The sequence below is a fragment of the Populus alba genome, chromosome 12, assembly GCF_005239225.2.
Source record: "Populus alba chromosome 12, ASM523922v2, whole genome shotgun sequence".
NCBI classification, from domain to species: Eukaryota; Viridiplantae; Streptophyta; class Magnoliopsida; order Malpighiales; family Salicaceae; genus Populus; species Populus alba.
Genome location: NC_133295.1, coordinates 1,969,281 through 1,992,922, shown reverse-complemented (window position 1 = coordinate 1,992,922; position 23,642 = coordinate 1,969,281). Strand labels below are relative to the sequence as shown.

General features: G+C 34.2%; 3 protein-coding genes and 2 non-coding genes across 6 annotated transcripts; 3 read left to right on the top strand and 2 right to left on the bottom strand.

The window, feature by feature from the left end:
- The first annotated feature begins 3,202 nt into the window (after positions 1-3,202).
- TRNAI-AAU (transfer RNA isoleucine (anticodon AAU)) lies at positions 3,203-3,276 on the top strand. The gene has a single exon. It is a non-coding gene; the product is annotated as a tRNA-Ile (tRNA).
- Positions 3,277-5,988: 2,712 nt separating this feature from the next.
- Positions 5,989-9,489, top strand: LOC118035938 (pentatricopeptide repeat-containing protein At5g27110). Its single transcript, XM_035041612.2, has one exon. It carries the CDS (start codon positions 6,091-6,093, stop codon positions 8,647-8,649), a length of 2,559 nt encoding a protein of 852 aa, XP_034897503.1. The 5' UTR covers positions 5,989-6,090; the 3' UTR covers positions 8,650-9,489.
- Positions 9,490-13,038: 3,549 nt separating this feature from the next.
- LOC140956200 (uncharacterized) lies at positions 13,039-15,799 on the top strand. Its single transcript, XM_073412832.1, has 2 exons — positions 13,039-13,397; positions 14,636-15,799. The coding sequence occupies exons 1-2, from the start codon at positions 13,287-13,289 to the stop codon at positions 15,653-15,655; spliced, it is 1,131 nt and encodes a 376-aa protein (XP_073268933.1). The 5' UTR covers positions 13,039-13,286; the 3' UTR covers positions 15,656-15,799.
- A 2,590-nt stretch (positions 15,800-18,389) lies between these two features.
- Positions 18,390-19,888, bottom strand: LOC118035937 (protein yippee-like At4g27745). 2 transcript variants are annotated; one of them, XM_035041611.2, is made up of 3 exons: positions 19,642-19,888; positions 19,323-19,446; positions 18,390-18,818 (listed from the first exon to the last, which is right to left on the bottom strand). In XM_035041611.2, the coding sequence occupies exons 2-3, from the start codon at positions 19,413-19,415 to the stop codon at positions 18,591-18,593; spliced, it is 321 nt and encodes a 106-aa protein (XP_034897502.1). In that variant the 5' UTR covers positions 19,416-19,446; positions 19,642-19,888; the 3' UTR covers positions 18,390-18,590. The 2 variants fall into 2 exon arrangements, with proteins under 2 accessions (XP_034897502.1, XP_034897501.1); XM_035041610.2 differs by having other exon boundaries at positions 19,323-19,886.
- A 2,803-nt stretch (positions 19,889-22,691) lies between these two features.
- On the bottom strand, positions 22,692-23,547 carry LOC118035936 (uncharacterized). The gene is made up of 3 exons (XR_004685282.1): positions 23,410-23,547; positions 23,183-23,284; positions 22,692-23,073 (listed from the first exon to the last, which is right to left on the bottom strand). It is a non-coding gene; the product is annotated as an uncharacterized protein (transcript).
- Positions 23,548-23,642: the final 95 nt, after the last annotated feature.

The following is a 23,642-nucleotide window of genomic DNA, read 5'->3' as shown; positions in this document are numbered from 1 at the left end:
AGATAACACCTATCGCTTGTTTTCTAATATCAATCTAATCAAGGGTTCAATTCTGCATTTTTTCCTTTTCAATATATGAATTACTCCACTTTCTTTTCAATGATTCAACTTCATTATTCTAGCACTCCTGCTTATTTGATCCTCTTATTTTTTGGAATGCGCTTTTTGATCCTCTTATTTCCCCTATTCTATCTTTCCACCAAGGAGGAGGGTTGCGGTAGGTTGACACACAATGTAAAACTTACTCATGTCTTTTATATATATATATATATATATATACATGTGCTATTTGATCCTTAGCTACAAGATTTTCCTATTTTAGACACTCAATTTGAACTCTTTACACAACATTTTGCCCCAATTCTATGAAAGACAATTGCTTGCCCGCTTTTTTCCCCATTGTATATTTAAATACAAAGAAGCTCTAGCTTGAACTGGCATTCACCTCCTGTCTCCTTAGTTAGGTCCCACAAACATTCCCCTCGGTTACTCTGCCAAGGAATAATGTTCTCCACTAAACAAAGCAAATCCTTCAAAGAAATATATATATATATATATCATCACCATACTCCCATCATTAATTTACAAGAAAATAGTATGCACATCCTGCGTAGATCATACAGTTGTTATTGCATTAATATATGCAATGTGGACACCTTGAAGCCGTTAATGGAGGTGGGGTGACCCTTGCTTGCTAAACAATTATGTTTCTAATAACTTGTTCTGCTGAGTTGTTCTTATAAATTTGTCAATGAAATTGACAGATGTTTCATGTTTCCTTTTCTAGTGTCGGTGACCGATTATATAGAATATTTTTAACCCTTCCCGTGGAGAGGGCAACTTGCCTTTGTCCCCGGAATCAGTGGTTGAATTTTAGGCACTTCGAATTATTTGATGAACCCGTTGTATGGTGGCAAAGAGCCCTTTCTTTAACAAGATCACGGCAGAATAAGAATATATGCGGTTCTTGTGTTGCGGCAAGAGTTAATTTCTTTTTTTCACACTGGTAGACCTTTTAGTCATAAGATGACGATCTTGATCGAGTCTTCAAACAAATCTTTGTCTACACTGGAACAACTCCCTATCTCCATTAGATTTCTAAGATTTCGAAAAGTTTTTAATTGAGGTTTTCCATCCATGTTCGTTGATGGATTCCCTTCAAATCTTAACCGTTCAAGTGGGAATTTTGTAAAGATTTTACATAAAAAGAAAAAACCTCAATGGGAAAATTTTTAACTACGGCACTCAATGAGACTTCTTGTTATAATTTGAAGGCTAGCTTAAAGTTTGTTCTTCGACTCCATCGTTATCTTCTTATATCTTCATTTTATTTTTTGCACCTAACCCCATGTAATGCATGTCGTCCTCAATTGCACCGACTCCATGCAAACAAGGAAATTGCTTACATAGATAATGACACTTTCCATGATGGATCCACATGTTGATGCCGGCTGCAACCTCATCAGGGTTTTACCTATAAAAGTTTCTATACTGCTGTAAGACACTAAATGCACACAACCACGAGTGCTATCCAAGTATGCATGAAGATAAAAGCGTGTTTTGCACTGTATTTTAAAAATATTTTAAAAAAAAATTTGATTTTTTTTTTTTTTAACTTTGAATTAACATGTTTTTATATGGTTAAAGTAGCTAGTATCTGCAGAAGCCAGTGTTGTCCCCGTCTATAGGTTACTCATTGTCACGGTAATTATTGTAGAACTACTGCTGGAGTACTTGATGACAATGGACACCTGAAAGCTGCCTAGCTCTTGATCATAGCAGACAGTGGTGGAGTTAACATTCATTAATTATCTTTGAATTTCAGAATGTTGTCCGCTTTAAGTAGCCTCTTAGCTTGGCTGGAGAATCAGGGGCCAAATCTTTCAGTTTTTTTTTTAGTCCCTAATGTAAAATCATATTATTTATCAAATGTATTCTTCATTATTTTGTGTTCGGCAGGGGGTTGTGATTGGCAAATGCTAAGCTAGAAATATAAAATTGGAAGAACCATAGAATGTATTGAGAAGCCAAAATCATTTATACAAGCAAAAAAATTTGAATAAATTTCAATGATATAGAGTTAGGCTGGGTTTATTTACTTGAAGTTTTTGTGTTTGTGATGCAAAACACGTAGTATGGTGTTTGACAACACACTAATTTATGTTTTTTATTGTGAGATCCACTAAAAAATTGAGTTTGAATTGCAGTTTTTGAGAAGCAATTTTTAAATGTTTTTGTAATTGAGTTTTGTAAAACTCTGTTTATTTTTATGTTTCAAAAACGCTTTTGAAATAAATTATTTTTTTTACTTTAAATTAATATATTTTTTATGTTTTCATATTATTTTGATGCGCTGATATCAAAAATAATTTTAAAAAAATAAAAAAAATTATTTTGCTACGTTTTTAAGTAAAGTACTTTGAAAAGCAACTACAACCACAAAACCACCAAACATTTTATACATGTTTTTTGATGCACATAAAACTCAATCACGCTTTTTATCAAACACGTATTTAAATCCAACAAACCATATCTTTTTAAAACTTATTATTTTTTTAAATTACTACCACGAAAATTACCTAAAAACAAAAGCATTCTTAATGCTTTGATGACCAACTTTTTTTTGATCGAAAACTGCAAGGCTATGATTAGAACTAGGGGCGAAACTATGAAAATGTAAGCAGGGCCGGACCCTGAAAACATTTTAAATTTTTATATTATTTAGTATTTAAATATGAAATAGTATAATATTTTTATTTTAAATAAATAAATTTTTTAATAATATATCTTATTATATTAATTTTAACCTCCTCTATCACTGGATTTGCAGGATGTTTAGTGAGCCATGGAATTAGTCATGGTGCGCGCAAACTGATCCGAACACCCACGTAAATTAAAAAAAAAAAATACTACCAACTCCGCAACCTTCATCAATTAATGTTTAATGTAAAGTGTCATGGTTGTGTTGAGGTGTAAAGTGTTTATATATATATACAGCCTCGAAGTTTGAGTTAGCTAAGCATGCACAAATCCACTCCATGGTAGATTGATGCATAACAAGGGGCCAATAATCATCGAGAGAGATACCGTAGTTGCACTCAAAAGGTCTTGACAGCAATGACGTTAGACGGGCAAATATTTAAACAAAATTCCTAGTATTTTTCTTGGCTTTTATATTATAGAGCTAAGCGTGATTTCAACTGGCCTATTAGCTCAGTTGGTTAGAGCGTCGTGCTAATAACGCGAAGGTCGCAGGTTCGAAACCTGCATGGGCCATTTCTTCATTTTCTTTTTTATTTGGATGCTAAAATTAGGAATAAAAAAGAAAGGATATAAAGGAAAAATATGAGAAAATAATTCTTTGACTTTCCTTTTTCTAGATCTAAATTGTTAGAAAAGCTATGAAAATAAAAATAAAAATTGATAGAAGTTTGACCACAAAGAGTGCTGGGGGTGACCTGCACATGTTTTTGGGTTCCTTTTTTTTTTTTTTTTTTTTTTCCGGCAGACTTTTGTATTTGCTATTTCTTAAAGGTCAAATACTTGGCAGCGAACATTTCTTTTTGGTAATCATATTTTGCTTTTGATTTGGGAAAGGTCGCCTACCATCGTCATCGCATTATTCATAATTTTATCAATCTGGTGAGTTTTCTCACAGTTTATTGTGATTTCTCTCTGAAAGTTTTTGTATCACAATTAGAGGAGGCCATCAAGTTTGTACTCTACAGCGGTTGGTTGCTGAGGAAATTGTTTCATTACTTGAGGAAAAATGATAAGTTGACTATCGAAGCAAGCATCAATCTAGCTATTGATCATCTCATGCACTGCGTTTTCTGAGATGTGGTGAACTACCAAATTTTCGTTCTGCTACCCTTCGTATTTTTCTTTTATATATTTTAGATTAACGTGATGGATATCTATACCAGCTTGTATGCACCTCGATTAATTTCATGATCATAAAGTTAACGATTATGCAAGTATATAGTAGCTCATAGGTTTGTAAGACTCAAACTGGTGATTTCTAGAAGGTAAATTTAAGACTTAATCAGTTGAGCTACATCCCTAGCTGTATTTTTCTTTTTTTATCAAGCTAATTGTGTTGATTTTGCAAGCAATTGTCTTGAAATTTGCCTTCTTTTTCTTTGCATGTTACGGTATCATGTTCGGACTTGCTAGTCAGATCCAAGATCTATGCATTTATTGGAACTCAATGTGCAGCAGCCATGTTCATATGGCACTGATCATCTGCATGCAGCTTGACATGTGTCTGTGAATGCTAGCGAGAGCACCTACTGAGAGGAAGAAGGTTGCTCAAGTTGCATTGTCTTGGTGTGTATTAATCTGGCTTGTATTTTCCTTTTTACTTGTTATAGCAGAGGCTAGTTTCTTGTCTGACAGAGAAGCTGGGGATCTTGCTCACCGTGCTATGATGCAGTTTCTTCATCCTTCGTTTCTGCTCACTTATTCTCCCCGGCCGGTACCCAAAATGCGAGACACCTGTGGCTCCAAGTTTCCTCTGACAGGGAGAGCTTGATGCAGTGGCATGATCGAAGGGACCGAGCTCCCTAAATCAAGTTGTCTCAAAGGAGATTTGGACCTCATTTGCATTTGCTCTTAAAAGGGGGCTTAAATCTATAATGTACAGAAGTTCTATCAGTAGCAGTAGCTCCATCTTGTCTAGGGCTATTTTTGCTTAATAGCTTGTTTTTTTTTTTTTTAAAAAAGAAAAATAACACGGTTTAATAAGAATTGGTAGAGTAATATAATTTATATATGTCTCGATTGAAAAACATAATTTTTAAACTTGTTACTATTGACATTTTAAATACATTATAAAATAACCAGTACAAATTACGATGATGAGAAAAAGAAATAAAAAAATAAGAAATATTTTAAAGATACACTAAAACTCCTTGAAAAAAAAAAAAAAAAAACATCAATTAGACATTTTAAATATAATAAAATGAGTTGCATAAATTATGATGATGAGAAAAGAGAGAAATAAAAAAATGAAAAAGTCTTTTGAAGATATACTAAAGCTTTTTAAAACAACAAAAAAAAAACATTAATTAGAAAATGAAGTTTAGATTTTTCCTAATAATGAAAATTTCAACAAATCTTTATTTTAATTATTGCAGCTTACCGTGTGCACAATAATAGTAATATATATATATTTATTTTAATTATTGCAGCTTACCGTGTGCACAATAATAGTAATATATATATATATATATATAACATTATTAAATTACTTGCATATTTAACCTGTATTTAATATTAATATACAAAAATATATTTTGCATGAAAACATGTGATGAGCGCCAAGAGCGCATTATGTATCATCTTCGCTTCGTTGATTTTACACCCATTATATTAAAGGGAGTCAGTACATATTATTATTTATATTATTATTTATGATGCAAATGAAATTGTCGTGCATTGTGAATTCTTGAAGCTGACGGAAGTAACAACAAATTTAAGGTCTTTTAAATAAAATAAAAAAATATATAAAATAGTAACTTGATAGCTACCAAATTTTACCCTTTAAAAAAATCTCTAAAAAATTCAATAAAATATTATCATGATTTAATAATTAGATTGTAATTTTTATTATTATAGATTTTATGTTTGACTAAAATCTAGTGCATCAATCTTAAAATAAAATTTAGATTTATTTAAATTTGAATAAATATGCAGTTGGCCGCGTTAATAAATGTATTTTTAGAATGTATTTGCTTTATAATTAAAATGTTGTTTATTAAAAATTTATTTTTTATTTAAAATTATATTTTTAATATTTTTAAATTGTTTTGATATGTTGATATTAAAAAGAAATTTAAAAAAAAATAAAAAAAAATATATTATTTTAATATATTTTTAAATAAAAAAAATATTTTAAAAAGCTATTACTACATGAAAGAATTGTTATGTCGATTTAAAGGGTTGGAATTAACAAAAACTAAATATCTGAGGACCATATGATGTAATTACTAATTCACCCGTTGAGCAATTTGCCATGTTTATGTGTTCGACTTTTCATGCCTGTTTTCTTGCAAAGAGAAGGGGCACCTGTCCTGTCCATGAGCCAAAATGACTAGCCAACTGCTGGAACCCATTGCTTGCCCACCATCACCACTTAACCATGTCCCCAACATTCCTCGCAACCTCACTGCCCTTTCCTTTCAGAAACTGAAACAAGCCCATCAACCGGTTAACATTTCTCAGCAAAAAAACCAGTCCAATTTCTCTCTACTAGACAATAAGCCATTAAATACAAGCAAGTATGCTTCAGTTCTTGATTCTTGTAAATGCCCAAAACTTGGAAAACAGGTTCATGCTCACACAATCAAAACTGGGTTTGATGCTGATGGATTTGTAGATACCAAGTTGCTTCAAATGTATGCAAGGTGTGGTTTGTTAAAAGATGCAGACTTTTTGTTTGAAACGATGCCAATGAGAAACTTGCATTCATGGAAAGCAATTCTTAGTGTGTATTTGGATCATGGGCTGTTTGATGAAGCGTTTTTACTCTTTCAAGTATTGCAATTCGACGGTGTTGAATTGGATTTCTTTGTGTTTCCTTTAGTGTTTAAGGCTTGTAGTGGCCTTGGTAGTGTAGAACTAGGGAGGCAGTTACATGGGTTGGTGATAAAGTTTCGGTTTTGTTTGAATATTTATGTGAGTAATGCTTTGATAGATATGTATGGTAAATGTGGAAGCTTGGATGATGCTAAGAAAGTTTTAGTAAAGATGCCTGAAAGAGATAGTGTAACATGGAATTCTGTCATAACAGCTTGTGCTGCTAATGGGATGGTTTATGAGGCATTGGAGTTTTTGGAGAAAATGAAGTCTTTAGATTATTCAATGCCAAATGTTGTTTCTTGGAGTGCAGTTATAGGAGGGTTTGCCAAGAATGGTTATGATGAGGAAGCCATAGAGATGCTATTTAGAATGCAAGTAGAAGGGCTTGTACCGAATGCTCAAACCTTGGCGGGTGCTCTTCCAGCATGTGCTAGATTACAAAGGCTTGACCTTGGAAAGCAACTCCATGGTTATATCACGAGACATGATTTTATCTCTAACCCTGTTGTGGTGAATGCATTAGTTGACGTGTACAGGAGGTGTGGTGATATGGGAGGTGCGGCTAAGATCTTTTTAAAATTCTCAGTGAAAAATGTACTATCTTGTAATACAATGATTGTTGGGTATTGCGAAAGCGGTGATGTCTCCAAGGCCAAGGAGCTCTTTGATTGCATGGATGTTTTAGGAATAGAAAGGGATTTAATTTCATGGAACTCAATTATTTCAGGTTACGTTAGAAACTTCATGTTCGAGGAAGGTTTCAGCATGTTTCAGAATATGCTAATGGAAGAAGGGATTGAGCCAGATTCTTTTACTTTAGGGAGTGTTTTGACTGCTTGTGCTGATACAAGTTCTTTGAGGCAAGGGAAGGAGATACATGCCCAAGCCATTGTCAAGGGCTTGCAATCGGATACCTTTGTTGGTGGGGCTCTGGTGGAAATGTACTCTAAATGCCAGGACCTAACGGCTGCCCAGATGGCTTTTGATGAGGTGATGGAGAAGGATGTGCCAACATGGAATGCTCTGATCTCAGGCTATGCTCGCAGTAACCAGATTGAAAGAATTCAATATCTTCTTGAGAAGATGAAAGGAGATGGTTATCATCCAAACATTTATACATGGAACAGCATTCTTGCAGGTCTTGTGGAAAACAGACAGTTAGATTTAACAATGCAGTTGTTCTCTGAAATGCCGATCTCAAAGTTGAGGCCTGATATTTACACAGTTGGGATAATTCTCCCTGCTTGCTCGAGGTTGGCCACTCTTGAGCGAGGAAAACAAGCTCATGCACACTCAATTAAATGTGGTTATGACACAGATGTCCACATAGGAGCAGCCCTTGTGGACATGTATGCAAAATGTGGAAGTTTAAAGTATGCACAGTTAGCCTATGATAGGATATCAAACCCTAATTTGGTGTCCCACAACGCCATGCTTACTGCATATGCGATGCATGGACATGGGGAAGAGGGAATTTCTCTCTTTCAAACAATGCTGGCCTTAGGTTTTATACCAGACCATGTGACTTTCCTGTCTGTTCTCTCTTCATGTGTTCATGTTGGATCAGTCGAGACAGGCTGTGAGTTTTTTGATTTGATGGGGTATTATAACGTTAAACCCACTTTAAAACACTACACATCTATGGTTGGTCTTCTAAGTCGTTCAGGACAGCTTCATGAAGCTTATGAGCTTATAAAGAAAATGCCTGTGGAATGTGATTCAGTTTTGTGGGGTGCTTTGCTTGGAGGCTGTGTTACTCATGGCAATATTGAGTTGGGAGAAATTGCAGCAGAGAGGCTGATAGAATTGGAGCCAAACAATAGTGGAAACTATGTATTACTGGCTAATTTACATGCTTATGCTAGGAGATGGACTGACCTAGCAAGAGTAAGAGGCATGATGAAGGATAGGGGAATGCACAAGAGCCCTGGATGCAGTTGGATCGAGGACAAGAATGAAATTCATTCCTTTCTTGCTTGTGACAGATCTCATAAGAGAGCAGAAGAGATTTATGCTACTCTAGATTACTTAGCCCTTCACATGAAAACAGGGATAGTACATGGGTAATGCAAGTATACAACAAGCTAGCATGTGACAAATATACCAGCATTGTACAAATTTTTATAGCATGTGAGAATACAACTACTGTTGTTTGAAGACCTACAAACTACTTCTTTTTATGAGAGGTGACCTTCAACTTAACCATGGAAAGTTGCCTTTCCTTCGGCGATATTGGCAGAAAATCTTATCTTTAATATTCTGTTCATGTCTAGTGACTCAAGGATCCTTACCTTCTGTGTCATGTCTCAATTGATATCTCATGTTAACAGACTAGTAGTTATTTGATAGACAAAATAATCTATTGAAATAAAATTCATTAGTCATTACATAGAAAAACTATACATAATGTTTATTATGCAATTACAGAAGTATGATGAAAGATTTTGCTACTAAAAAGTCAACTAGAAATTTCAGAGCAAAGTTTTCATCTTCTATGAAATCTGGTGTAATTATTATTAGCAGCTTACTCTCAAAGTAGATAGAAACAGCCTAGGTGCAATAAACTCATGATGGTAATGATATTAAATGCGACTGAAATATAATATGATTAGTTTAAGAGAAATAAGATTCTAATTTCAGATAACACAATTTGTTTAAGAGAAAGATGTGTAGAATGCCACATAACTTGGTGAACACAAAATAGATGGCATGATTTGTTTGAGAAACAAAAAATTTATATAAAACATTTAGATGATAACAACTATAGGCACGAACATCACTGAAAACTTGCAAGTCTAAACTTTAAATAACTTCCCTTATTCCATGATTCGCAGTAAGAGATTTTATGTTTCTAAGCTGATTGTTGTCAACGTAAATAACGACAGTAAAGTCATTCTATATCTCATGTTCTTTTGGGCACTATGTGAATGGTCAAAACAAATTTGGAAAATGTTGAATATTTCGATTGTATGCAATTGAATTTAAGTACCAAAACTGACTTACATATCACATGCAGAGGCAGAGTGGCTGTGTGTAGCACATAAAGCCCCTCGTTTCTATAAGTGTCTCTTCTGTTTCCTGCTCTGTGAAAAAATGAGGAAGCAGAAGTTGGGTGTTTGCTTGGCATTAGGCGTTGTGGGTTGTTTTAGTGGCTGTTGGTATTTTGGCTCTGTGTTTTTATTGAGTTTTGAGATATTTTCAACAATGGAACCCCATGAAGCAGATTTGCCTTCTGGATAGAATGTTACTGCTCAAAACCAACAATCCCTCTCATGCAGCCAAGAAAACCCAAGGGCGCCAGCATGGTAAGATTTCATTCACTCACTTTTCACTTGTGTATGCCTTATGGTAACGATGAAAAGGGAGATCATAAAATAAACATCGCAGGTGCTTTTCTTTCCATTTTGTGCTTCCTTTTTAAATGGGCAGTGATAAATGGTCATACTCAAGTCTAAGGGATTCAGTAGAGTGGAGGATTTATGCCTTTTTGGTTAGAATTTGGCTAATAGAAATGTTTACTTCCAAGACTACTTTTATCCATTCATTTGGTGCACTGAGCTCAAATTTCATGGTGAAAGCAGCAAATATTTGATCGTTGCTCTATACTACTAAGCGCAGGGATTTGAGGTCTAGAAGAAAAATCCATCTTGATTTTAGGCATACTTTATGCTGTAAACATATAAAGACAGGCTTTAACTGTGTTCCTTTTTGCTCAGTCAACAAGTTGTGTATGATTTTTGCTATTTGCGCATATGCCTTGAAAGATGCTACACTTTTCCCAGTTTCTGTTCTGCTTAATTAAACTAATATGCTAGTAATGATATCTAAAGGATTTGTCGTGGCAACTTTGATACAAGGATATGAAGGAAAGTAAGATGAGGATTTGGGATGTATAGAAAACATACATGAATGCTGGTGTTTAATTTATTTGTCTATCATCAGGATAAGGAATTTTATTTCTATTGAATCAGTTTCTATGTCTGTTTTATCAAAATGATGGAGAAGATAGACGAGGAGAGCATAACAATGCAGAAAACATGAAATTTTTAGGCAACAAGTGGGTCTAATATTGTTTACTGGTTTATTGCTTGCTTCTTTTTCATTATTATTAATGTGGGTATCCGGGTCCTGAAGTTAATGGCTATGTAAGTCTCCAGTGACCTTGAAGTTTGTGAGACTCGAATTAGTGATCTTTAGGGAATAAATTTAGAATCTGACTAGTTAAGATGCACCCCTCAAGGTTATTATTGCTTGCTTTCTGCTATGACGCGTGGAGGTACTTTCTCCCTTGCGGAGTAGTATGTTTCTATGCAGTTGCAACTGAGTAACTCAGTCAGAAGTCATGTATATACCCCCCCCTTCCCTACAAATGATTGTGATTGTAGGGTATAATTGGTTGACCGTATTTAGGCTTTCAAGTTGCTTGTTAGAAATTTGAGAATTGAATCAATAGCTAATATACATCTGCGTGTCTGCATCTTGCAAAGTATGGCTAGTAGTTTTTGAGAAGATGGTAAAAGAGGGAGGTCAAAAATTGAGGGGCTAGATCAATATGCAGATTCAAGGCCATGATCATGAATATCTCCATTCGAGGAGCAGGAAGAAAGTTGAAATGTGAACATGAAGAGAGGAATTCCTCAGATTTGATTATTTCTTTGAATTTCTCCATTATTGACATTTAGTCTCTCTGTTTCATGATTTTCCAACGAGGCACAGGCGCGACAGTATTTTGGTAGTTCATCTGATGTGATCATTGTAGAAGTTGTTTCATCTTATTTTACCTTTGGTAATTAAACGGCAGACATTATTATTGGGAATGGTCGCTTTTAGGAATTTAGCTAGCCAGATAAGGTGTTTGCTAACCATCATTGTGGCTTGAGGTCCAACTGTGTGGGAGCCAAAGTAGGGATGTTACTGTGGTCTAATGATGCAACTTAACACACATTCCCAGCTAAGTTTCCAATCCATCGAACTCATGGTGCATGAATGCCTGGACTCTGGCTTGTGTTCTCCCAGCTTGTGTTGGTTTAGAAAAGCCCTGAGAAAACATTTCCGCGGTCATATAACAAGACATGGGTTTTTGTCTGCCCCTTTGACCGATAATGAATTGAGGATGTAGCGACATGCTTAAATCCTCTCAAATTTGGATTTAAAAAAAGAGCGTAAATTATCACGTAAAAATTTGGTGGAATAATACTGTTTTAAAAAAAATTAATGAATATCACAGTTTGATCATGTCTTGGTTTAATCTTCTATTATTAATTGATCGATTATTTCACATTAAAATTATAATTATATATAAAAAAAAACATTTTAAATATATTTTATGAATCAAAAATATCTTTGTCCAACTTGTAAACTAAAAAATAAGTTTTAATTATAATTTTAAAAAATTATTGTTCACATAATAGTAAATTGTTCTAAGCAATTAGGTATGAGTTTTGTTAAAACTAAATGAGATTTTGCTCAAAACAAATTATATAGATGGTCTAATAGATGCATTCATGGATAAATGAGACAAGTCTAGGTCCAAAAGAAGTTTGGTCATGTCAGATCAAAATAATAACTCAAAAAAACCATAACTTTTTATTTGACCGTAAGATTGCGATCAAATTTTTACAAGAGTTTTTAGAAGTTGTTTTCCCTAGAATTGTTATTGCGTTCCTATATAGATCATCAAATCTTTAGATATAAAAAATCTTGCCGAAGCTCCTTGATTTTAACAATTTTAAGATTTTTCTTGTTATTTTTGGAATTAATTAATCGATTTCATTGACTATTATAAATCGGTTAACCAGTTGAGTCAGAAATAACACAATTTGAATTATTTTTTTTATATATAATTTTATGTGTTAATTCCCCAATTTATCCCTTAGAATTCTCAACCTATCTTTTATAAGATAATGATTGTTGGCTATTCCGAGAGTTGTGATGTCTCCTAGGCTAAATTATCAACTAGATGTTAGAATTTTACTTTTCCAGCAGCTCGAGATGATTTTGCTGTACTATTATATCATCATCAGATTCATCTGCTCATTCATTATTTTATATAAAAAATAATAAATAAAGAAGATGGCTAAAAAATCCCAACTTTTTTTTAATCTTAGTTTAATTTAATTAAAGGTTACTTTGACCTCTCAAAATTAATACTAAAAATTATGAAGAACATAGACTGATTACCAAATATTTTGAACCAAGCAAAATATTTTCACAACAATGAAATTCTTTAACATGCATGGTAACAAGATAGAAAACAATAAATTTCACTTCACAGAAACACATGCAAACTTAATTTATCATCCCTAATGCATAATTAGGACAAAAGGACTCTTACTTTCCGAAAGTAGATAATCATCGGTTGTCAATGCCATTGAATTTCTTTAATATTATTTATGTCCCTTTTTTGCACCATACAAATATTGCATGATCAAAAAGCAGATAGAGCATTAAATAAAATCTTTTTCTTGCAGTTTTGTTCATTAATTTTTAGTGCCAAAAATGGCATCTATACCACATGGGATAGGAGCATAAGCGTGCAAAGCCAGTCATGCTTGAAGCACCAATCTGCCAAAGCTGTGAACTGCAGCAGAAAAGGTCACTTAGTCAAAAACATAAATCACAATTTTCTTCTAAAGCAAGGTGGATTGTTACAGAGGTTGGTGATACTAGTTCCTGTGAAGAGAACTTCGAGAAGCTTTTCAACAATGGAATGCTATGGAGAAGGAAGAAGACTAAGAGGGAAAGTTGCTGCCACTGAAGCTGAACAACCCAGAAACCATGTCTTACAGTCAAGAAATCCCAGGAACAATAACATGGTAAGATTTCTTACACACATTTTTCACTTGTATATTCCTTTTGGTTGCCAAGAAAAGAGGAGTTCATGAAAGAAAATTGGATTGTTTTCTCTGTCTCTTTTTGCTTCTTTTACTTTGATGGGTTTCAAGAAGTGAGAATAACGGAGGTCATATGCTCAGTCATTATGAAGATGGAAAAGAAAACCACATAATGCTAGTCTTCAGCTTCACTTGAATGGAGGGTTTTTTTGCCTGTGAATTCAAAATGATGGGAGCTCTGGGGCTCAAAATTTATTTTCAAGCTCCTGTCTTTTCCCAACAATCAAAACATGCTAAAATTGGAAAAGATTACTGCTTTTCTGATCTTACCATCCTCATTTCCCTGCCTCCACTTTGTGTGTGTTTGTGGTGGGTGGTAAGTTTCTAAGAATGCACTATTGTCTTGATCATATCAGGTTTTGTTTATGTTGGTTTTAGATAATAGAAATGTTTGCTTCCAAGAATCTGTTTTTTTTTTTTTCCTTTATTGTTCTTTTGGTACAGTGGGCTCAAGTTTCACGGTAAATGTGTTAAATGTTTGATCAATTGCTTGATACTAAATTAATAATGGGGTGTGAGGATCTGAGGTTCAAAAAGAAACTTCATTCTAATAATCAGCTTAGCCTCATATTGTGAGCACAGAAATGCATGTAATAAGAGTTCCCTTTACTGCTCTGGCACCTTGTCATGTGTGATTCTTGTAAGTATCTGTCGAGGAAGGATTATGGAGATCCTTTAGTTTCTGTTCCACAATATTAAACTGACAATCGTTATGCTATTGAAGGCGTTTATCATGGTAACTTTAATTAAAAAAATAAATTGAAGAACAACAGAGCAATAAATTGAAAATTTAAGGGAGCTATATTCTCTTTCTCTAGTTTATATCCTGGCTCCCTTCTGTCAGGTCATGTTAAGGATGATGGCAATATGCAGGGGACTAGGTTGGGTTCTCTCTCCCATTTAGAGAAGTTATGTTTATAGCAACAGGCCAGCTACAATCTCAGTAACTGTATGTGGCAATTTGTTATAGTATTTTTCTCTTTTTGATATTGACATTTGACGATGCATTGTTTAAGATTACATTTTGTTAGTATCTAACTCTTGAACTTTTCAATCTTGTCAATGATCTATAGGTTTAAGCATTGTATGTGCTGATATTGATAATAGTTACACTGACAGGATATCAAATTTGTTCACTAATATATGCTTGCACGTTGCAGGGTATGACTTGCGGTAAAAGGGCAAGGCCTGAACTTGAGGGGCTTAAGCAACATGAAAGGGAGACTCGAGAAGCAACTGTGGATATTTCTGGACAAAAGAAAACGAAATTAGTCAAATCTGAGAACCAAGAGCAAGAGGATGAAATGTCAGCCGTGAAAATGGGAGTTCCAAGAAGTGAGAACCTGAGACACGAGTGGGAGAGGAGGTTTAAGACGGAGCTCCCGGAGTTGGAAACTGCTGGGACAGGGACCCCATACACTGTGGTGTCTCCTGAGACTATGAGGAAGATGGGGGGATATGATGACGTCAATAGCACAGCTTCAGCTCCAGAGGAAGTGGGAGCAGATGATGATATACTATCTACACTTTCAGGTCCCCCTCAAGTACCTGATGCAAGTGGGCTCACAGCAGAATTGGGCCAGGCTTATGCATTGGCGATTCCTGCAGTGAAGAATGCGCTCATATCCTTCCTAATCACTAAAAAGTCAGAGGATCTAGCCTTTATGATCACTCAAGCTAACAGTGCATTCGCATCTCTTTATGCCCTCAATGCAGATTGTGGTTCGTTCTACAATAATGTGAGATCTTACATTCGTCATTGCTCTGAATTCTCTACAGCTCAGAAAGAGTTACAGGAGAACACGGAGGCTGTAGAGTTGGTGTCTTCTTATGAGAGTATTTCTGATCAATCTACTGAAGCAGCAAAGGCTGTTTCTGAAATTGAGGCAAATCTGGAAAAAGCCAAAGAGTACCTTGCTCCTCTTGAAGCAAGGTATCAAGAGACCAAGGCCTTGCTGGACAAGCTTGAGGCAGAGCTTGGACAAAGGAGAACCGAGGTGGCTTACCTGGAAGCTGAGAAGATTCAGCAGGAGGAAGCAATGGCTGAAACTGAGATAAAACATCACACCATTGCTGCACAGGCAAAGGAAGCCAAAGAAACACTTCAATCTATTCTCCGCCAACTAGAGGCTGCTAGAGCTGCTATGGAAGAGACTAGAGCTCTCCTTTCCACTTCTTGATCCCCTCATACAACTACCATGTGCGCACATTGTTCAACTGATTTGGTTATAGGGACATTAGTACTATCCTTACCTTCTGTAAATAAAACCATTTTGGAATCTCTTTGGAATAAATGATGCAAGAAAGAGTACTTTCAACTTTAGACCCACCATTATTGACTTGCATGCTCAGTTGAATAGGAGTCATGCTAGCGATGTTGCATCATAAATTTGGTTCAGATGACTATGGTTTACTGGCTTGTTGCTATCTAAATCATGTCCTAGCTACGGAATGCACTTGTACAATAGCAATCAACTTCCAGCTCCACAATGCACAGGCTTGCCTGTTCATATTGTGTGTAAGTGGTTAAACCACATCATGCCTGTTTGCAGACTGATTTTAGGCAGCTTGTCCTGCTCTTTTCCAGAAGTGGAGAGCTGAAGGAGTCTTTTTGCAGGATAAGCAAATGGCTATGGAAACACTTTCTAGCCGTAGCAGATAATTCGCCAACTCCAGGTAGAGATCTGTTTAATTAAGAACTGATATAGCCATTTCCATTAAATCATTAGAGGCGGTGAAAATCTGATCTTCCGTAAGATTCTTTTATTTCTATAATTCATGTACAACAAGTTTGCATGATTCATAAACGATATTTGGTTGCAAACAAGATAAAGCCCAACCCTTTTCAAAAGATTTGCAATTAGCAATAATGAGGCAAGGTGTTCAGCTGAGAAACCACTTTGAATCTTTCTCAAGGTCAACAAATTATCCTTAAGCACCCAAGGGTATAACATTAAGGCACTAGAAATCTGCAAGCCGTACCCAAATAGCTGACATTGTAGGGTTCTTTAATACCTCATAAGAAGTCTGCACCATTCTATCCTCAAGAACAACTAGTTCAAAATTATCATGTGTACCAAACCATTCCCTGCAACAACGTTAGGACTGCTTAGATAGGATCAATCTCTTGAGCTCTTAAAAGTGTCATTAGTGATATATAGCTTTAAGCATTGTTATGCTGATATTGCTAATACTTGTACTGTGTGAGAACTAAATTTTGAGCTAACTCGTGTGCATCTCTGAGAGTATTAGTAATTCTTGTGAAGATGGGAAAGGGAGGAGGTCCAAACTTGCGTAGACAAAAGAGGAAGACAATAATCAAATCTGAGGACCAACGACAAGAAGATACAATATTAGCCACGAAGAAGGGGAGTCGAAGAAATGAGAATCTCAGACACGAGGAGAAGCGGAGGTGAAGACTAAGCTCTCCGAAACTGGAGCTACTGAGATGGAGAACACTAATACAACGTTTCCCGTTGAGCCTGTGAATGGAACAGGGACTTGTCATGAAGCCTACGACACTCTGTTGTCTCCAAAGATAGAAAAAATGGATAATGATATACTGTCTATGCTTTCTGGTCCGTGCCCGATACGACAGGGATCGTAGCTGAAATGCTCCAGGCTTATGCCTTGACAATTCCTACAGTGAAGAATGTATCTGTATCCTTCTTAGCAACTGCAAAGCCAAAGGATGCAGCTCTTATGACCACTCAAGCTAATGGTGGCTTCACAACTCTTTGTGCCCTCGGTGCAGATTACCGTGTATTTTACAACGCCATGACATCCTATATTCTTCTTTGTTTGGAACTCTCTTCTGCAGAGAGGAGCTACAGAACAATATGGAAGCTGTGAAATTGGCGTCTTGTCATGAGAAGCTTGCTCATCAATTTATTGAAGCAGAAAGGGCCTTTTCTGATACTGAGACTTATCTGGTAAAGGCCAAACCTTACCTCCATCAAAGCTTGAAGCATAGCTTGAAGAAATGAGAAGAGAGGTGGCAGGGCTGGAAGCTGGGAAGATTCAACGAATGGAGGCATTGGCTGAAATTAATAACAAAGCTGGGGCCATTTTTCCCCAGGCAAAGGAAGCCAAAATAATTATCAGAATCGTAGAGCTCTACTGTCCATTTCTTGATTTCTCCCTACAAGTCCAAGGGACGTATGCTGTCCTGTTTGATCTGATTCTTATGTTATCGTTGATGTTAACTTACTACTTTTGTAACTAAAGCGGACACTGATACTAGTAGTTGTAGCTTTTAGAAATGTAAAGATGCTAGACATGGTGGTTCTAACCGATCTTGGACTTCAAGACATGGGGGTCCATATTCTGATTAAAAACAAAACTACTAAATTCTGATGAAGCAGCTTAAAAAAACATATCCAGTAATAAGATTCCAATCCATCTAAAACCTAAATGCCAATGATGCTTGGTTGTTATGGTGCATTTAATGTTCCTATTACTTCATTTAAGAGAATGCACCAGTAAAGGAGCAGTGAGTTTTCGGAGAGCAATTTTACTTGATCTTTGGCTTGCTATATCATGTGAATGATGCATGCACCAGAAATCTGCAATTATGTTGCAGATTGATCAGAGTAAAAAATAAATGAACTCCAAATGGGTTTTATAAAACCACATCAGAAATGAGCTCTGCATCAGTCTCCTCAAGATCACCTAGTTCAGACAAGCATGTAAACCAAAGAACACCCAGCAATCTAGGATTTCATTGTTTTGCTAATCCCTGATTCGAATACAGAATTGCAGATGGACAAGTGAATAGATAACCAAACCTTTTCCAGGTTCTAAGTTTCTTTTCCATCTGCTTCCAGCCAGTCAAGCGGAAACCAGGAGTCTTGCATCAAAAACCAATACCTACCACCAAGTAAGATTGAATACAGAGCAATAACAACACTATCCTTTTCAGGCAAATCACAATTCCATTAACAAAGAAATTGAGAGTCCAACCATCTTTCATACATGGAACAATGCAAGGATGAACCGCTAGGGACAATTGACACTCTGAATTAGTTGACAAATTCCTGTTCAAGATGAACTTCACAACAAGCAACAACGCAGCTGAATCAACACTGGAATAAATACAAGGACTCTAATGGGGTGCTACCAGTTCTCCATGACAATCTTTAACTTCTCAAATATGAACTTCCCTTCCTTGTACTTCTGAGAAGGCTCATAAGCTCTTTCATACTTCCAGCCCAGCACCTCCTGACAATCCGCACAAGATATATCAGCAACAGTGTGGAGACCAGTCGTGAGATTCCTGTCCTCTTTAGGTCCGACGACAATGTTCATCGCGTGAGAGAACAAAAAGGCTCGACCATGTCTTCCCTGTGAACAAAATTATGAAGAAGATGTTGAACAGAATTCTTGTCACTGCTTCCTATCATAATATACTATATGATTCCATTGTATAGCAGGGGAAAAAAACGGAATTACTTGATAAAAAAAACTAGCAATCAGAGATTGAACTGAATACAGCAATCTTATGGACATGGAAGCAGGTATCATTTTTAGGGTTTCACATTATTGAAGACAAAAGACCCTTCATAAGAGACTCGCTTATAGTAACTTGCTGAAGGGTCTGTTATCACCTGATTTTCTACATAGATTGCCATCAATGGATGAGAGAAATGCTATGAACAGGATAATCCATATCATTTCTCTCACTGATAAAATGAAACCATGTCGATCTAAAGATCATTGCACAGAAAATCTATATAACACAAAGAGCACCAAGTCAAGACATACGGACAAGGAACAGCCAATTATCATAAAAAAGCAGCTAGAAGAAAATATGAAGCAACAATTTTATAAAAGATTCAAGTGATTCACCTGAAAAGCCTTAGAAATTACATCATCATGAAGTGAAACATGGTTTCGACAATTACAACAGCTGTACAACCTTGGACCCACCAATTCCGCCATTAATCAACAATTTCAAGGTTTAAACACCTTACTGATCACTAACAAAACACAAACACGAACACAGGAAACAGGAAACAAGAAACAAATAAATTCAAGATTGATCACTCACAGGGCAAGAAAATCCAAGAGGAGATGATGATCAAGCAAAATTGCAGTCTTTACTCTTTTGTGACCAAAACAAGGCTAAAAAGACAAGTAAAAGACCGTAAAGCACAAGCTCCTTTACCTACAACAAATTCAATGATGGCCCAAAAGTCTGAAACAGGAAGCCAGAAACAACGTTAGCTTACTAGTTTAGACCAAACTCTAAAGTTGAGTGTAGATTCCAGGTACGGCTATATTACATTTTTTAGAGAGAAAAAAAATGTGGGGTTGATAAGGACAATGATTATTGATTGGCTTGAAAGAGTAAACCATAATAACATCAAAGATATCAAATTAATATTACCTAACCACTAACACAGCTGTAGTTAAAAAAGAAATACACAAAGGCGAAGGTAGTTTTTTAAGTACACAAAGGCGAAGGTAGAAACTTCGGACACGAATCTATGTAACTCAAGATGTCGGTTATATTCTTTGGTTGTGTATAGGATTTAGTGTGTGTTTGTTATTGAGCAGTAGATAATTTTTAAATGTATTTTTATTTTTAATATTAACATATTAAATAATTGAAAATATTAAAATAAATATTAAATTGATGTATTTTCAAGTTAAATGTATTTTTAAAATTCATTTAAATACAATTTGAAATAAAAAAATAAACAGGAATTTAAAATTTTATTTGATTACGAGTTCAACTTTTGGCCTACAAAAATGATGAAACTTCCATGAGATAGTAGGCAAATAGTACAGTCTCAATTTGGTTGAATTTATATTAAAAGTGTGCTTGGTAATTTTAATAATTTTTATGATTGTGATTTTAAAAAAAAATAAATTTTAAAAAATTATTTTGAATTATGATTGGTTTAATTAAAAATATATTTCATTAAAATTATAATTGAAGTTATTGTTAAGTAAATAAGAAATATTCAAAATATTTGCTTAAAACAATACTTAAGTATTAAAATTACTTAAAATCACCTGTATTATTTTTTATAAAAACATATCTAGAAAGTGGTGAGATAAATAATTAAGAGAATGTTTGGAACATGGTGCAAACCGTTCCATAAAAATTTAATTTTTTTATGTGTTTTAGATCATTTTAATGCTATAATTTCAAAAATAATTTTTAAAAAATAAAAAAATATTATTTTAAAGCATTTTACCATGAAAAATATTAAACAATCATAACTACACTCTCAAACAGACTCGTTTCTTCTTCATTAATTAAGGACCACCATCTTCTTTTCTTATTTTTGGCCTTGACATGTTGGAGTTTTTTTGTCTACCGTTCTCTTATAAAATCTTCAAATTATAAGGGTTTGACGAATAATTTCTTCATTATATAAATTTTAGTGTTAAAATATTTTTTTTTATATCATATGTTATCTTATTCATATGATATGTGATTAATTTCACGTAATAAAAAAATAGCATATAATATATATATATATATAATGAAAAACTTGTATAATCGAAATATATAGATTGAACAGTACTTTGTTTGATTTCTAATACAAAATAATATCATAAAATATTTAAAAATAGGTTTAATTTTATTTATAGAAACTCATTTCCAAACTAACACATCTAAAATGAGTGGGACTCGTGAGTGGGATCCACACTACAAGTACATGATTTTCAAAATTTACAGTATTTAGTTTAAAAATTATTAAATTAGTATTTTTTTTAATAATTTTAATGTGTTATGGTAAAAAATAAAATTAAAAATTAAATTTTTAAAAAAGTTCATAACGAACACGAGCCATGACATGGTGGAGCTAGTTATCTAAGACGAGAACGCGCTGAAATTAGCGCGTGGAGGGCGGATTTAGTGAGAGGATTCAATAGCTTTCGCATCGTTTGTAACTTTGTTAGCGCTTAGGAAGCTCCGTGCTTGAGACGTCACGAAGCGCGTGTGAAGAGGACGCACACCCGAAATGACCTTATTGTTATTGTTATTTAAGAGTATTTGCAAGAGTGCCATTATTGACTATAAAAGTCAGCGAGGAGTATCTTGGATTATCGGAAACTCATACAGTTATTACTTATTATTACTAATCATTATAATTTGACAACAATATATATATAAATATATATATATATATATATATATATATTATTAACCATTTAAATCAAGTCCATTGTTTAACCATGTTATTTCTCATATAAAAAAATAAATAAATTTTAAATGAATTGATAAGACGAGAAACAAATCCATCTATTATTTAAAAATATTTATTCATTTTTTATTTTTTTTTTGGTCACGTTTGTGCACGGCTATTTAAAAGATTAAGAACATGCTGTGGGCAGAAATTGCTGGAATTGATATGTAACTACTACATCCGAGAAAACAAGAAACAAACCCAGCATTGGTGCTCCCAAGTCTCAAGCAATGGGTCATATGTCAAATCATTTGTCTGATCTTAGATTTTGATTACTCTATAATAGGTTAAATTGTGTACTTAGCACGGAAAAGAAATAAATGGTGAAGTAATACACGTTACAACGTTTTGGTTAAATATTTTAATAATTTCGTGGTTTATAAAAGTTGACTAACTTCACGGATGCTTATGCCATGTCATTTTATGAGAAAACAAGAGATACTGAAAGATATGCAACTTCTTGACCGAGAAAAATAGCACAAAAGATCACCAGCTGGAAAGGATTAACAGATTGATTGGAAACGCGGTATAAAAAAATTAAAAAAAAAATTTTTTTTTTAAAATTTAATATAAATTTATATATTTTGGAATTGTTTTGATACGCTGATATTAAAAATAATTTTAAAAAAAAAAATATATTTTAATACAAAAAATTATTTAAAAAGTAATCATTAATACACTATCAAACACACTTTAAAACTGAAAATAATGTGTATTATTAACACATAACTTCACCTATAAGGAAAAAGAAAAATGACACAGGAGCGTGATTCTCGAGTCTTTCTTATGTATTTAGTAATGTGGTATTTTTATAATTTATGGGTAAAATTAAAAAAATATTTAATTGGTAATTTAGTTAATATAATTAAAAAAATACAACAATAATAAATAAATAAATAAAAATTAACAATAAAAAATAACTTAGAGCCGATCTAAATTATAAAACAACTTAATAATAAATTATCTAGCTCTAAAAGTGCTCCTTTCAATCTATAATTCACACACACATTCATACACAAATTATTTTCAAGTATTTCACAAAACATTAATCAAACACAAACATAGTCTCAAAAGCAACATTTTAAATGCAAATTAACACATATCCTTCTCATATGAGGCATTTAGAATATGAATCTTTCTCTTAAAATGAGTCTTGTAGGTGTGAATATCTAATATTCCTTCACAAGCTTCAGTTTCTCAAGTATGAAATTCCCTTCCTTGAACCTCTGTGTTGGATCAAAAGCTCTCACATATTTCCAGCCCAGCTCCTGACCACAACTGCTGCAGTGGATACCAGCAATTGTGTACATCCCAGTTATCATCTTCATGTCTTTTTTATGTCCCAAAACAATGTTCATCACATGAGAAAACATATATGCCTGCCCTGATCTTGCCTGGCCACCAAATCATTTGAAAAAAATAAAAAATCCCACCTTAAATTGATAATTTTATTACCATATATCATTTCTGAATGGATAGACAACTAAGTTGTTAATTTGTCACCTGATAAGATTTGGATAAGAGATCAGTACTGAAGGCAAGAGGATTTCTGCAATTCCTGCAGCTGTACAAGGGATTCTCACGGGATTCCGCCATGTATAGCAGCTGCAAAGTTTAGCATCAAAAGAAAACAGAATTCTTGAACATAAGTTACATGAATAATACTGATAATAATACTAAATGTTCATGAAAACAAGCATGTCAAGATTAAACAGAAGAAGAAAAATAACTGATCCAAAGATGAGCACAAAAGAATATTGTGTTGAGAGTATAAGAAGGATATGATCAGTGTCTTGAGATCAAATTTATGGAGTTGTAAGAGAGAGAGAGAGAGTTCAAAGCAAAAGGTTGACCGACCAAAGATTGAATGACAGTGGAGAAAGCTAATAATTGACTATTATTCTCTACTCTTGGGTTTTGAACACAGATAAAACTTAGTCCTTCATGTTTCAAAATCTATGCA